At 39.9% G+C, this 16,420-nt stretch overlaps 2 protein-coding genes across 2 annotated transcripts; both read right to left on the reverse strand.

Moving 5' to 3' along the window:
* Nucleotides 1-669: 669 nt before the first annotated feature.
* Nucleotides 670-5,147, reverse strand: LOC139472217 (sulfotransferase 1E1-like). The gene is made up of 6 exons (XM_071254592.1): nt 5,135-5,147; nt 4,744-4,929; nt 3,266-3,619; nt 1,844-1,947; nt 1,513-1,693; nt 670-779 (listed from the first exon to the last, which is right to left on the reverse strand). The coding sequence occupies exons 1-6, from the start codon at nt 5,145-5,147 to the stop codon at nt 670-672; spliced, it is 948 nt and encodes a 315-aa protein (XP_071110693.1).
* A 9,116-nt stretch (nt 5,148-14,263) lies between these two features.
* LOC139472239 (uncharacterized) lies at nt 14,264-15,085 on the reverse strand. The gene has a single exon (XM_071254623.1). It carries the CDS (start codon nt 15,083-15,085, stop codon nt 14,264-14,266), a length of 822 nt encoding a protein of 273 aa, XP_071110724.1.
* Nucleotides 15,086-16,420: the final 1,335 nt, after the last annotated feature.

Consider the following 16,420-nt stretch of genomic DNA (forward strand, 5'->3'; position numbering starts at 1 on the left):
TATTGGTTTCACACTATTTAAATCATTGAAGGTACATATTTCTGGGGTAACATATTCTTTCAATTGGGGAATCGACACGTAACAATAGTACTATTGTGTCTTCCCGAAAACTCACCACCAGAAAATAGAAGGATTGGTTACTTAAGGTTCCATGAAAAAGAAAACTGATTACGATGATTCCCCTACTCCATGCCCAGTGTCATGGTATTTCCCGCATCATGTTGTAGAAAACTGGAAAACACTGACTTGAGCACTCACTCATTCATAATGGTCCATTAATATCTTTGTAACCACTAGTTTCCCAATGGTATAACAATAAAGTTTTTGTTTTGATTGATAATTTCTAGTACCTCTGCATCCCATATTAAGGTGACATACCAAGTCAAAAAAACGTCAACGCCAGAGAATAATCAATGTCTGTCAAACCAGATTCCAATCGGCGTATAAGGCAAAAGTGTTGAAAAGTATTTGAATTGATCACTTAAACTCAGTGATGACACCAGGTGTATGTCCAGTTCTACCGGTAGCACCCGCCACTCACAATTTACATAAAAGCATGTGTCTGTTTAACGCCATTCGACGGCCGCCTATAAAAGAACAACAGATGGAGTCCAGAACAGACGTCGACAATCCAGTGACACGATAACGCATTTACTGACTATAGCGTGTTTAATTCCATTCCCTCAAAAGTGCAGAGCTGGACATTTTCTCCGCATAAACCTTGTCAAAGTGTTCATTTTGGGCTATGGTAAACCAACTCTTCCATTCTTGTGTCTCTCCTAAAACGAAACAAGAACACTGAAAACAGCCACCAAGATACGAGTTGAAAAATATTAGAGCTTTCAAGTTAGGACTTTTCGTATTAAATCTTGACGTATAAATGAATTCTTTAAACTGTTTAGCCACTTGAGGTAAAAAAAATAATTTGGGAGGCCGCAGCGTATCGCAAATACCGAATGCATAACGTGTAGGGAAGCCACCCAATTGTCAGACGTCCCGATTGTCAGGTCCGGGGTAGAATAGGTCTTCAGCAACCCATACTTGCCGTACAAGGCGACTAAGCTTGTCGTAAAAGGCGACTAACGGGATCGGGTGGTCAGGCTCGCTGACTTGGTTGATGCATGTCATCGATCCCAATTGCGTGGGTCGATGCTCATGATATTAATCACTGGATTGTCTGGTCCAGACTCGTTTATTTACAGACCGCCGTCATATATCTGGAATATTGCTGAGTGCGGCGTTAAACAACAAACCAACCCGATTGTCAGACAGCTTCTACCGGGATTAAGTTAGGCTGAGTGCACTAGTAAGTGTTACCTGTTTACCTTTGTTTATCTGTATCACCTAACGAGTTGAAGTGTCTTTCTTTGCTCACAGTTAGGAGACGCTCATTCATTAAGTGGCTAAGTCTAGACAGTGATATTGGTCACACTTCATTGACTTGTCTGACAATTGGGGTGTCTGACTATGGGGAGTGAACCCCTCCTACACCGGACAAATTTTCATAAATACCTTTTCTGTACATTCCCCCAAATCCTTCCTTCCATGTCATGTCTACAGATTTAGTTTGTTCTTCAGCGTCACGGGTCTTCAGACTTTGAAAGTTACAGGCCTCTGAAATCGACATGGCCCGCTGTCGGGTCATGTCTTTGCCAAGAAACTTTGCAACTTTGAATACAGAGGAGACTGTGTTCTGAAATACCAAATAGGATAAATACTTAGCTATAATTCTGTGCAGTAAAAAAATTTCAAACTTTGTTTATTTTATTGTTTTCCATTTGGATGTGGTATGTTGTGTATTTAAAATTTTGTTATTAATTACATTTTATAGTTTGAAACCAACCTGTTTCATCTCTTCAAAGGTCAGGTCTAAGACTTGTAACTCAGGGTGATGTTTTCTCTCCATCTCCCAATCCAGCAGGTAGTCAAATAAGGAACCGTTAGGGACTGTAAATGTAATCCATATGTTATCTTGAGCGCCATATCATGACGATTTACATTATGTGAGTGAGTGAGTTAATATTTAACGTCACATCGGCAATATTTCAGCCATATCGTGACGAGAAGTTATACATTAAATATACATATATTTAGACTTTATCAAAACCTGTCATCGAAGGACAGTATGATAACTAGAAAATCACAGATAAGATTTAAAACTGGTTGCGGAACATTTAAAAGCATTAAGTATTAATGAACAACACAATATAAAAATGGGCTAGAGATCGTCAGTTACTAAAGGGAGATCACCATACCAAGGACCATGGGGACATACAGTACCTTTGCTTCCTGCATGGACCCTGGCAGGATTTATATCAACCCTTCAGTCACTGGCGATAGTTTACCAGTTAAGCCTTGTATTAAAATGACAAAAAAACTACATTTTAAAATTATAAAAATACTTTGAATGATGTGGGAATTACATACCCTCTTAGGGGGACAATAATTTTACCCTACTTCCACCCCTCTGCAGGGTACAGCCACTAACCATCTATGTTATGAATTTGCACTACCAATTTATAAAATAATACATTAAACACATCAAAATTTATGAACAAGTTCGATTTCTTTAAAAAAAAACTATTATTAAACGAGACGTGTCACAGATTTGTTGATTGCTGCTTTTGCAGCAGCAGCAGCCATTGTGTTACCAATGATACCATTACATCATGTGAAGGGGGGCGCCCAAAGTAATGCAGGTCTTGAAACCAACCAGTACCAATATGGTGCTGACAAACCAAGAATCACAATCACAAACGTTAAATTTTGAATTGCAGCGCCTTAAGACGACTGTGCCACTCGTGCCTCGTAAAGAGAGCATATAACATTGCGTCGGCATTGTTTCACTCCAGTGAAGGAGACGGTTTTATTGTTATCATACTAATTATCATCATCAATGATGGCACGTGTAGCTCTGAATGAGGAAACACCAGAATAACGAACCCCTGCTTGTTTCAGAACGTGGATTAAATATCTTTGTGTAACATGATTCCTGCACCATACCTTCCCCTTCCATATGGTATCATGAGTGACTTATTTAGTTATATGATGACGGTTTTACATTGTGTGAAAGGAACGCCTAAGATTATTCAGGTCTTGGGCGTTTATGAGTTTTGTGATGGTCAAACCAAGAATCTTAATCATGGCAAATCTTGGATTGCAGTGCCATTAAGACGACGGGACGTACCCAGAACATCAGAATGATGTATCCCTGCTTGTTTCAGAACATGTGATATATTTGTGATACATAATTAGTGCATCCTACCTTCCCCTTCCAGAAACATTTCAAGAAAGTCTTCCCATTTCCCATCATATTCCTTGACCGTCACTAATCCTGCTTCACATCCTTCAATGGACCTCATGCCTTTCGTCATATTGTAGAGGGACACGGCCACTGACTTGGGGTTTCTTTCAAACAGAATTATTTTGGTTCTCTGTGTGAATACTTGGCGTGGAAGGTATCGGAGTGGCAGGTGGGAGCTCATCACCCTTGGAGACGTCAGGCTGTCAAGGTAATGGGTGCTTCTGAAGTCTGGTTGGTTCAGTCTTTCCACGTGGTTCCGGTAAACCAAATCTTCATGGGCCACCATGCTGACAATCTCCCAAAGCCAGTGTGTACCTGCAGATGTATCATTCAGTGTCGAGCTACTGCAGTTTATATTTTTACAGAACCCATCAAACTGTGACATTTCATTTCAAAATTTCGACGATCTTTTGTCATTTTTCAAACATACAAAGAAAACATCTAATACAGTTTGGAGTCGTGCGATTTCCCCTATAATTAGGAAATGACTTTACTTTGTGAGAGGTCATTGGTGAACGAAAATACGAACCGTCATAGACTGAGGGCCAAACAGTACGAACGTTGGAACTTCAGTAACTTCATTGTTACTCACCATTGATCTATTGCCAGATCATTGAAAGGTGATTATGAAGATGTGGACCCGTGAAGATCCGGGGTAGAGTAGGTCTTAGGCAAACCCATGCTTGCCGTAAGAGGCGACTAACGGGATCGGGTGGTCAGGCTCGCTGACTTGGCTGAAGCATGTCATCGATCCCAATTGTTGAGAGTATAATACTAATGTGAACTGTATTATACTAATGTGAACTGTATTATGTCGTGTTTGTATGTACAGTAACTTAAATTTGTGTCATTTGATCTCTGGCCCCGACCATTTGATATTCAGGGTCGGAGAGGGACTGGGATATTGTATCGAGATTAGATTTGTTTCAGCTACAGTTAGAAAACCAGATATTTTTTATTTTAAAAATGTGAGCCTGAATATGTTTTTTGTGGCAGGCAATTTCCCCGATAAGATCCCAGACTGAACTTAATTAGCAATATTCATCTAGTTCTGCTTATGTATTACAGATTGTCTCACCATTTAAGATCCAGGTTTGTCTCGAGCGTCACATGCTTGTCGTACAAGGCGACTGGTCGGATCGGGTTGTGAGGCTTGCTGACCTAAGTAATGCATGTGAGTGAGTGAGTGAGTGAGTGAGTTGGGTTTAACGCCGCTTTTAACAGTATTCCAGTTATATTGCGGCGTGTCAGCTTAATGTGGGAGGAAAGCCCGAAGTGATGCAGGTCTCAGACGTTTACCACTTCGGTGAAACCCACGAGCACGGTATGGTACCGACAAACCTAGAAACATACTTTGGATTAACGGTTTCTCAGGTATTATCATCTTTGTATGGTCATTCTTTTCCTGTTATTGTTTGGTAGATGTTGATTAATCCTACCTGACTTAGGGTATGCACAAACAAAGACGTCATCAGGGCGCAGCGGCATGTCTCTGATGTTCTCCAAATGTTGATGAAACGGTATGGATGTCGTACCACGGTGAAAGTAAAATCCATCTACACAGTTGACAAGAAAACTGTGTCCACTTCGGTCTTTCAACTCGGCTTTGTGCGACAATGTGAATTCTGAAATCATTCATAAACACTCATTTATCTACACCTACAGACTACTCTACATTACAGCATCCTTTATTATGTACTGACATCACGTGGCAAGTATTTATATGCGGATGACAGAGTTTATGATTCATATAGGAGTTTAGATCATTACATTAATGCACTCAGTAGATTGTGCCGATGACTTTGTTACTAGTTCGACACTCATTCTTACCTTGCATGGCCATTATCGGGGATAGAGTTTAGGATAAATTGTCCCAGCATGTTACACTATGAATACAACTACTCGCATTAATTTCCTGTTTTACAGTATACATGTATAATAAATAATATATGTTATATGTTATATTTCCAAATGGCAATTTTCCAAGGCTGATTGGCTGCCTTTAAGTTCTTTGTGCAGTACTAAATTGAAAGCTGATTATTTCATAAATGTTCATGACCAACTTCAATTGTTATCTGATACGTTACTAAACATTGCCACCGAAACCATCTCTAAAACCTCGACAACTCCACGTGTTAGTACACCTTGGTACAATGAAGATTGCAGAAAAGCTAGAAAAACCAGAAAAAAGGCTGAAAGAGTTTTCAATAAACACCCAACTCAAGACAATTTAAAACACTTAAGGATATCAAGAGCAAAAGCTCGTAGAACCATCAAGCAACATAAACGTAGCAGCTGGAGACATTTTGTGTCAAAATTGACTACCCGTACTCCACTCAATAAAGTATGGAATATGGTTTGCAGGATAAAAGGTATAGGTTCCACAAGTAGTGTTCAACACTTAAAAGATGAAACTGAGACATTAACTTCTAAAAAAGACATTGCTAATAAACTGGCCGAGACAATCAGTAATAATTCATCGTCTGCCAACTATGATCCTAAATTTCAAAGGTATCAGAGTCAGCAGGAAAAGAAGATTCTTACTTTCAAATCCGATAATTCTGAAGATTACACTGAATCTTTTTCCTTAAGTGAACTACACGAGGCTCTAAACAAAGCTCATGATACAGCATCTGGGCCAGATGATATCCATTATCAATTATTGAAACATCTACCGGAATCATCTCTTTTAACCCTCTTGTTCATTTTCAATAATATTTGGGAATCTGGGCATTTTCCTTCTTCTTGGCATGAGGCTACCATCATCCCTGTGCCCAAACCAGGGAAAGATCACACGAATCCTTCTAATTACCGTCCTATAGCTTTAACAAGTTGCATCTGTAAAACAATGGAACGAATGATCAACAGGCGTCTTGTCTGGTATTCGGAATCTAATCACCTGAAAACTGATATTCAGTCAGGTTTCAGGCATCAGAGGAGCACCATTGATCATCTCGTTGGTTTAGAATCTTTTGTACGCAATGGTTTCATTAATAAACAACATGTAGTATCAATCTTTTTTGATTTAGAGAAGGCATACGATACAACATGGAAATATGGCATCTTAAAAGATCTCCATGATATGGTTCTTCGTGGCCGTATGCCTGATTTTATTACACGTTTCTTAGAGCATAGAAAATTCAAAGTTCGAGTGGGCTCCACATTATCTGAGATGTATGATCAGGAAATGGGGGTCCCTCAGGGCAGTATTTTATCAGTGACACTTTTTAGCATAAAAATCAACAGTCTTGCTAAAGTCTTGAATGACAATATTGATGGTTTGTTATTTGTTGATGATTTTAATATATCATGTCGTGGTGCCAATATGAATACCATTGAAAGACAGTTACAACTCTGTCTAAATAAAATCCATAAATGGTCTCAAGAAAACGGTTTTAAGTTTTCGAAAACTAAAACCTGTTGTGTCCATTTTTGCAACAAACGGAAGGTACATAAAGACCCAGAATTGACTTTAAATGATATTCCTATCAAAGTGGTCACGGAAACAAAGTTTTTGGGTATTGTCTTTGATCATAAATTATCTTTTATACCTCACATTAAATATCTGAAGGCTAGATGTTTGAAAGCTCTTGATATTCTTAAAGTGGTATCAAACGCTAAATGGGGTGGAGATAGAGACACACTTTTGCACATCTATAGAACCTTGATAAGATCCAAACTTGACTATGGTTGTTTCATTTACGGTTCAGCCCGTAAATCATATATCCGAGAGCTTGACACAATTCACCGTCAAGGACTTCGATTGTGCCTTGGAGCATTTAGGACATCGCCCATTGACAGTTTGTATGTGGAGGCAAATGAACCCTGTCTTAATTTGAGACGCATAAAACTGGCATTACAATATGTCACTAAACTTCGCTCCAATCCATCTATTCCTACCTTTAACCGTGTATTCTCTCCTCCGTAGAAGCATTTGTATGACAGAAAACCAAACATAATTCCACCACTTGGCATTCGCATGGAATCACATGTCAATAATGCTCATTTAAATCTTTCTGCTATTGCTGAATATAGAGTACCAGCAATGCCTCAGTGGCAATCTATACAACCTGTCGTTAATTTAGAACTGACAAAACTAAAGAAATCTGAAACCCATCAATTATCTTATCAACAAGCATTTCATGAATTGAAAAGCAACTACCAATCTCATTCCAGTATTTACACAGATGGGTCAAAAGATGATGAGAAGGTATCAGCTGCAGTGGTTACAAACAGCTGTACTATGTCAATACGATTTACTGATGGAAGCTCCATTTTTACCGCAGAAGCACAGGCTATACTATTAGCTTTGCGTCATATTGGAAAGTCTCCTGAAACCAGTTTTCTCATATTTTCTGATAGTCTGTCCTGTTTACAGGCAATCAAAAACCGAAAAGTGGATCATCCATTTTTAGCTGAAATTTTAAGGTGTCATCTCAATTTATCAGTCGCTGGAAAAGATATAATTTTTTGTTGGCTGCCCAGTCATGTTGGCAACTGTAAGGCAGATTCTTTGGCAAAAAACACTCTTAATAAACCAACCTCAAACACAAAACTCCCATATTCTGATCTGAAACCTTCAAACACTATGTGAATGATCAATGGCAAAAATTTGGAATACCAAGACTCTGAACAAACTTCATGCTATCAAACCACAGATTGGAGGTCACGCATGTTCTGGTTTACATCGTTATGATGAAGTTTTTTTACAGCGGTGCCGCATTGGCCATAGTTATTATACACATTCGTTTTTATTGAAGGGTGAGGACCCACCTTTTTGTATCCCCTGCAATAGTCCAAATACTATCAAGCACATTTTGCTTGATTGTGTAGATTTTGCACTCATCAGACAACACTTTTATGATAATGTTCATACCCTATCTGAACTTTTTAACTCAGTTTCTAATCACTTGATTTAAGCATATTTAAAAGAAATCAAACTGTATGATAAATTATAGCCTCTTATCTGAACAATCAGTTTTTACTCTTGACTGTGATCTTGACTGAAGTTTTAGTGATTTTCAGCATCACTTTTATTATATTTGATTCCCTATGGTCCGATTAGACATTTTCTCGCCGCGAATAGCTGCAAGATTGCTGATGCGGCGTTAAGCAAAACTCACTCACTCACTCACTCACTGTAACAGAAACACCTTCCATCCTGGAGATGACCTCGTGGATAGGGTGTCTGCCCTGAGGCTGACGGTCGAAAGTTCAACCCCCGGTCGCGTCATCCCAAAAGACATTAAGACTTGGTACTTGTTGTTGCTATTATGTTCCGTTAATGCATGGTATGAAACTCCCAAAAATTTCAGCCAGACCACAGGACTACTACCAGCCCTGACCAAAACCTGCCTGCCCACTATAATCATATGTTTCTCAGGCTAACGGGGTTTCTTTTTGGTTACATTTTATCATTCATCTTTACATGTGAATTAATGCTTATCATCGGGAAATATTATGAATATGAAATATAACCCGACCGTCGGGCATGGGGGTTTGAGAATCTGGCAGTTCACCCTCTATAGCATAAGCATGGGTTTGTGAATCAAAATGAAATAGTGTTAAGTGTCGATTCGCAAATTGAAACAATATGTTAACCAATAAATCGGTACGTAAAAGAACTTAGTGTGAAACCAATAAACAACCAGGAAAGTTTACCAGTTGTATACAATTAACAATTGTATTTCAAAACACTTGAAACCTCACACAGCGCTTTCGGTTCAAATTCAGTTAAATCTACAGGTAAGCTCGGTCTACATTCAAAACACAGAATGTTTATCTCCTAATTGATATTTTATAACAAAACGACCAAAAGTATGGTGGCCGAGAGGGGACATCGCTTTCTCACTTTCTCGCGCTATCGCTTTCTCGCTCTATCGCTTTCTCGCAGTTAAGCAATATCCGCTCTTGACCTCTATAGGGGCCGCATATGATATCTGCTGCAATTGGGAGGGAATGTTGAATTTTTCTCAATATTTACTTAAAACATAATTTAACTGTACAGACGTAGTTCATTTTAAAACAATGCACAGGTTTTTGCGTAAAATGTACTTGATTGATTTATGGCCCAATTCAGTTGAATGAAAGTGGCAGATCATGGCAATACGCTCCAAATAAATCCGGTTAAAATCTAAATATATGCTTTTCAAAAGAAGTTGAGAAGACTATGGTTCATTAGTCATGGATGATTGTTTTGCAAAAATACAATCTTATAATTTTGGGTGTTCTATAACTTGTTTTCGGTAGTATATGATGTTACAGTGTATCATACTGTTGTCCGCAAATATTCTTTTTGACATTTGATGTATGTTTAACTTGAATTGTGTTTCTTGTCTTGTGCAAATCTACAAATATATGAACTTGCATATAGTAATTTGATAAACACCGCTGTGAGTGAGTGAGTGAGAATGGTTTCACGTCGCTTTTAACAATAATCCAGTAATATCACGGGGAACACCAGAAATGGACTTCACACATTGTACCCATTTTGGAATCTAAATGGGTCTTGGGCTTGACGAGCAAACGCTTTAACTACAAGACTGCCCCACTGCCCCCATCGGGAGAAGAAAGAAGAAGAGGGGGGAAGAGGGGGATTGGGGGTATTATGAACAAAATGAAAATCAGTGAACAGTGACTATCTTTATTCTGTGAATCTTGCGTATCTACTACAATACAAGAAAATATTCAAGCTAAACGAGAAAAAATTATGTGTGCATTTGTAACATATTTATCTACTGCAAGATGTTTAAAAAATCTAATCATAACAGGCAAGCAAATTAGTGCTGAGAATTACAGGATGGATCACTAAAAATCAGCAAAAAACGTTTTAATGTACGGCATTATGGGAAATATCGCTATCTCGCTCTATCGCTTTTCTCGCTTTATTGCTTTCTCGCTCTATCGCATTTCTCTAATGATTAACCATAGTCATATGAAGAATCAGGTGTTCTTTAACTTCTTTTGAATAGTATGTACTGTAAATCTTGAATATTAACGTTTGAGTTAAGTATAACTGCAAAAAATGAGAGTAGACTTAATTAATTATACTTTGCATTTATGTCTGAGAAATGACTGTTGATAAGACAGCCTCACTGCACACTTTCAATAGCAGAAATCCCAACTTGAATATAAAACCAATCAACTATCTGTTTCCACATTTGGGTTACTGAGAACAATATGTCATCAAAAAACTAGAAATTACATATGGACATCCGGTGGTATAACCAATGCTTGGGTGAGGACTTCCACTTTGATGACATCTACTCCGCAAACAGACTAAACATTGATATAAGCGTGTTTTTTAAGAAAAAGATATTTTTATTTAGGAAGTACGTACTATTCAGCGCTAATGAGCAGTGTTATTTGCTATTTGTTTTGATAACTTGGCCTGGGGGCGGGGGATCCAATATAACTCCTAAATAGGACCATAAATCAATCAAATTCTTTTTTACGCAGAAATATGTGTTATAAAGCACCCATATCTGTACTGTTAAATTATGTCTAAGTAGACAGTGAGAAAATTTCAACATTCTGTCCATATGTATAATTTGTAATGTGACTGGAAAAATCTCAGCACTCTTTTATGATTAAAAGCTCTCCCCTCACTGAAGTCAGGTTTAACAATTCACTAATGTTGTTTCTATCGTAAAGAAACCCATATAAGGGCCAAGAGGAAATATTGCTATAACGCGAGAAAGCGAGAAAGCGATGTCCCCTCTCGGCCAACATAAAAAAGCGATATCAACCCCATAAATGTCCATGTGTCATTATTTTGCAATGTCAATGTGGAACTGACATGAAAGGGAAGTCGACAGCTTGTGTGAGGGCTGGACACTTACGACAAAGGGAGGTAACTCTTGTAAGACAATAGTTCCGTCAAAGTGTTACGTTCACTGCAGTGAAATATCAAGTGTTATACACTGCAATATAAATGTCACTATTCCTAGCTTCAGAAAGCTCAGACATCCACAGTTAATTATGTAATAATGAATGAAATCATCCACATATCTACCATAAGCTTTGGAATCCAATTTAAAAGAGGAATGGATATGTTATATATGTTATATTGTGATCTACAGCCTCTTCTGTAAGCTCATATTGCTGTAAAGCTGGACACTGATATAGAGTATGACTGCTGCGAGCTCTCTGTGACTGTTCGAAACTGCTTATGTTTATCACAATTTTGTTATGTCAATTCTGTTATGGTTATTGTCCCATTGGGCAATACAATTGGAAGCTGACTGAAGCTTATAACCTTCCTTTGTGGGGGCAGTTTCTTTGTATAATTCTTCGCACTGATTGTAAATACCGGGACGTAAGGTTCTTCAGCAACAATTTCTACAAATTCAGCAATATGTTTAATTCCTGTACAGTGTTCCTTGTATGTTCTTCAAGACACCCACAATTTCTTTTTCCAATCAGCCTTGAATATACAGCAGAAGTTTCTCAACAATCTTTCCCATTCTCAACTGTTGATTTCGCTAAGCCAGTCCAACTTCACAACTTCTTACTGAATCGGAGTATCTTCTCTGTGTTGCACCTAAGGTTGTGAACTTTATCCACCAATGCTTTAGCATGACATATTGATAACCGAATGTCTCCAGCATCAACTGGCTGGCTTGAAAGTAGCAAACATCTGGGTCCATCTGGCACAGCACTTTGATAACACCATTCTTGTCAATGGCTAGTGTAGTGTTGCAAACGTCTACTTAGCACTGTTGCTGCTTGATATTTGCCCAAAACTAATGTCAACGGACTTGATAAATGCCCACTATTTCAGAGGATGTCCGACAATTGTCATGATTTCAACTTCTGACAGCTGCAGCAAATGCATATTGCAGATTGTTGGGCTGTGGTGTTTGAACAATATTACACTGACTGTGACTTGTGCCAAACTGCATTTGAATTGAGCCTCTTGTCAAGGTCATTCACTCTTTGTGTGGGCTTTAAAATCTTTGACATTGAGTTCATGGGTTTGGATTTTATGTTCGGTATCTCATGCTCTGTGTTGTCAATTGCCAGTATTTCGGCTTCAGGGGCTGAAAGTTCAGTACCCATATGGGGCTCTCCTCTTGCACTTCTATCTAAAATCCTTGACATTCAGGGATCACGGGTGGCCCAGCCGTCTAAGGCACCGCGATTCGCTGTGCAGAGTTGCGTCCCTTGGGCACGCCAGAAACCTATGATTATGGGTTCGAATCACGGTTCGTCCCGATTATGTTTCTATGTTTGTCAGCAACATACCCGTGCTCGTGGGTTTCACCGAAGTGGTAAACGTCTAAGACCTGCATCACTTCGGTCTTTCCCCCAACATTAAGCTGCCACGCCGTGGAATAGTGTTGAAAGCGGCGTTAAACCCACCTCACTCACTCACTCACTCACGTTCAGTTCCTGACTCTTCTTGGGGCAGTTAATTTGACCTCCTGTGCAGTTTGTTAGCGGTAATATTTGACTGTTTCGAGATTATCTGATATCATATTCACGTGTCTCTATTGTATCACGACACACTTTCTCAGATAACTTGACTACATTCTGCTTCAAAATATACGGCTCAACTGATTTTTCTCAACATAAATCACAATGTCTGTAGGACGACTTAGCAATCTTATTGGCAATGATATGGTTACATCAAAACAAAGTTTTATGAGTTTAACGAAGCCAACTGTGATGTACACTTCCACGTGACATTTGTTAAAATTCCTTGATGATTTATACGTTCCTGCTTATATTTTTTTCAAAAATACAAATTGCTAACACCATGCTTAAGTGTGAATGAAAGAATACAAAAGATAACATGATGCTTCTTCAGTGGCAAAAAGCGGGCGCAGCTTTATTACATAACAATACAGGCGGAAGTCGCGACAAGCAGTGTTACACAGTACACAGCAATGCAGTTACATTGCTTGCGTCCGAGGTTTAGATGGGTACACATCGTGACGCAATGGAGTAACTACCAAATCATGACCAAATGGGCCGGAACATACACATCATGACCAAATGGGCCGGAATATACACATCATGACCAAATGGGCCGGAATATACACATCATGACCAAATGGGCCGGAACATACACATCATGACCAAATGGGCCGGAACATACACATCATGACCAAATGGGCCGGAACATACACATCATGACCAAATGGGCCGGAATATACACATCATGACCAAATGGGCCGGAATATACACATCATGACCAAATGGGCCGGAACATACACATCATGACCAAATGGGCCGGAACATACACATCATGACCAAATGGGCCGGAACATACACATCATGACCAAATGGGCCGGAACATACACATCATGACCAAATGTGCCGGAACATACACATCATGACCAAATGGGCTGGAACATACACATGACCAAATGGGCCGGAACATACACATCATGACCAAATGGGCCGGAACATACACATCATGACCAAATGGGCCGGAACATACACATCATGACCAAATGGGCCGGAACATACACATCATGACCAAATGGGCCGGAACATACACATCATGACCAAATGGGCCGGAACATACACATCATGACCAAATGGGCCGGAACATACACATCATGACCAAATGGGCCGGAACATACACATCATGACCAAATGGGCCGGAATATACACATCATGACCAAATGGGCCGGAATATACACATCATGACCAAATGGGCCGGAATATACACATGACCAAATGGGCCGGAATAGAGATTACAGTTCAGTTCATCCTCCGAGGCTAAACACAACGTGAGGCATGAGCTGCAGTCCATCCTGTGTCAGTACATACACTGTCATCCTCTGTGGTTTGGGTACACTACATGAGGTGCAGTTAGCATGTTGAGGCTGAACTTACTTACAGTTAATGAGAAAATTGAGTTGCCTGCCACGACCTCCGCCACTGAGCTTGGTTTATAGCAAGCTCATTCCCCTGAGGATTAAGCAAAAGAACTGAATACGAGCGACACTAGTTTTGAAATGAACGCCTGGACGAGGACAAACCAGCAAATAACTCAAGACCCCCCTGCAATGAGTTCACGAAAATGTCATTGCCAATGTCCGACAGGTGGACACCATCCTGTCTGAACAAACCCCTGTCTGCTATGTTAATTTCGTTGTGCCCGAGAACACGACCTCCAAGGTCTAGTACACCTTTCCTACCAAATCTATTAAATCTCTTCCTCTTGCGCTCCATAACTCTGCCGTCTGGTATACCCCGCCATGTGACCCTCTGCAGAACATCTGACCATATGACTTGTGTGAAGGGCATCATGTGATGAATTTTAGTAAGATCCCGACTCACCGTTTGTAACAGTACTGTTGTTGGCACGTCCCCAAGGTCGTTACCTCCAAAATGAAGGAGAAGCCATGCTGGTGGAGGACTGCGCCTTAGTTTTTGCTGAAGAAATGGCAACAATGATTTCCACTTCATTCCCCTACTCCCGTACCATGTTAAGCTGAGTCCATACTTCTGCAGACCCAGGTCCAATCCCACTGGCCTTGCAACTGCTCTCCGGTGAGCCCAGTAGATAAGGCTGGAGCCGACAAGCCATATTTCTGTCAAAAATGAGTTGTTACAACATATTGATGCGAATGTACTTAGCGTATGCAGCAGATTTCCACCTGCCCCATGTGCAAAGTAGCTCATGTGGTATTCCCTGTGTTGCTGCATATGTAGCAGCTCCAATCCTGAATGAGTGTGTGTTGTAGTTTTGTGTGTGAAAGTTGAGGAACTGTAAGGCTTTCCGGAGTACTGCAGAGAACTGATATCTGGTGACAGCTTTACCATTCAAATGGATGAAGAACTGGCCTGGTTGGGCTGAGCGTAAAGACAGATATGCACTTAATGACCTGACTGGGCAAATTGTAGGTTCAGACTTAGCTGGGATTATCAGAGTTGTGCCTTTGCCCTGTTGATCATTCTTCGAAAAGCAAATCTTAACGTGCACTGCCTGTGCAATGATACCGACATCTGCCAATTTAAGTGTTCTGTCCTGATTCATCTTGGTCACAAATGCTATCTCACCAATCCGTAGGAATGCAAAAAATGCCAAGTTAAACATGGCAGCAAATAAACAAGCTTCATAACCTGACGTACAAATAGCCTGGAGGGCACTAGGTAGCCTCTTCAACATATCAATTGTGATTGGGTGTCTTGCATCAGGCGTCGACATCAGAGCTGCTGTATTTCTGTATCCCTGCATGCATTTGCGAACGAAAAAGTTTTCAGTAGGGTCAGACCAGCTATTAATTTTGTGATGTCTGCCAAGAGCTGAGAGATGTTGAGCTATAGTTGAGCTTGCAAAGGCCTTCCTAGACATACTGGCTATGTAACATAAAATATCATGTACCGGCACAGGCCAAATCATAGGTATTTTATGATTGTGACGAAATTTGTCAAATGACCTTAATGCAGCTGCATAGGTGTGTTGAGTATTGCTCGACACTGATGCTTTAATTAAGGCAAAAGCTTTGGATTTTAGATAAGCCACAGATTCTTGGGTACTGGTGTCGGTTTGGTTCTGGCTTCTGGTTTCAGCTGACGAAACTTCTGAAGATCAAAACGAGATAAGGAATCTGCAATGCTGTTTTTAAAACCAGGAATATACTGACCTTTGACTAATAAATTTATGGTGAGACAATGAAGTACAAACTGCCGCACAAACTGCATAGTATTCTTACATTTAGTTGACTGCTTGTTCAGTATGGACACTACTGCTTGGTTATCACTATTTATTATTAACTTTTTGCCCCGGAGGGCATCAGCCCAAATGTTAACCGCAACATAGACTGGGAAAAATTCCACCGTGATGTTTCGTGTTAGGCCTAAAGTCCTCCAATGTCCTGGCCATGAACCGTTGGTCCAGCGTCCATGAAAGTATGCTCCAAACCCACATGACTCTCCTGATGCACTGTCTGTGTAGAGGTGTAATGCTTCATTGGTAATCCAGCATTGATCCAGGAATAATGACGTTCCATTATGATTGTCCAGGAATGAAAGCCAAATCTGAAAATCATCTTTCATATTCCTTGTTACCCTAACTTTATGATGGGGCTTCTTAATACCACAAATTGAATCAATGGATCTCCGTAGGAAGGCCCTGCCGATGGGAATGGCCCTACC

The sequence above is a fragment of the Haliotis cracherodii genome, unplaced genomic scaffold (genome assembly GCF_022045235.1).
Source record: "Haliotis cracherodii isolate W230 unplaced genomic scaffold, xgHalCrac1.p SCAF_24, whole genome shotgun sequence".
NCBI lineage: Eukaryota > Metazoa > Mollusca > Gastropoda > Lepetellida > Haliotidae > Haliotis > Haliotis cracherodii.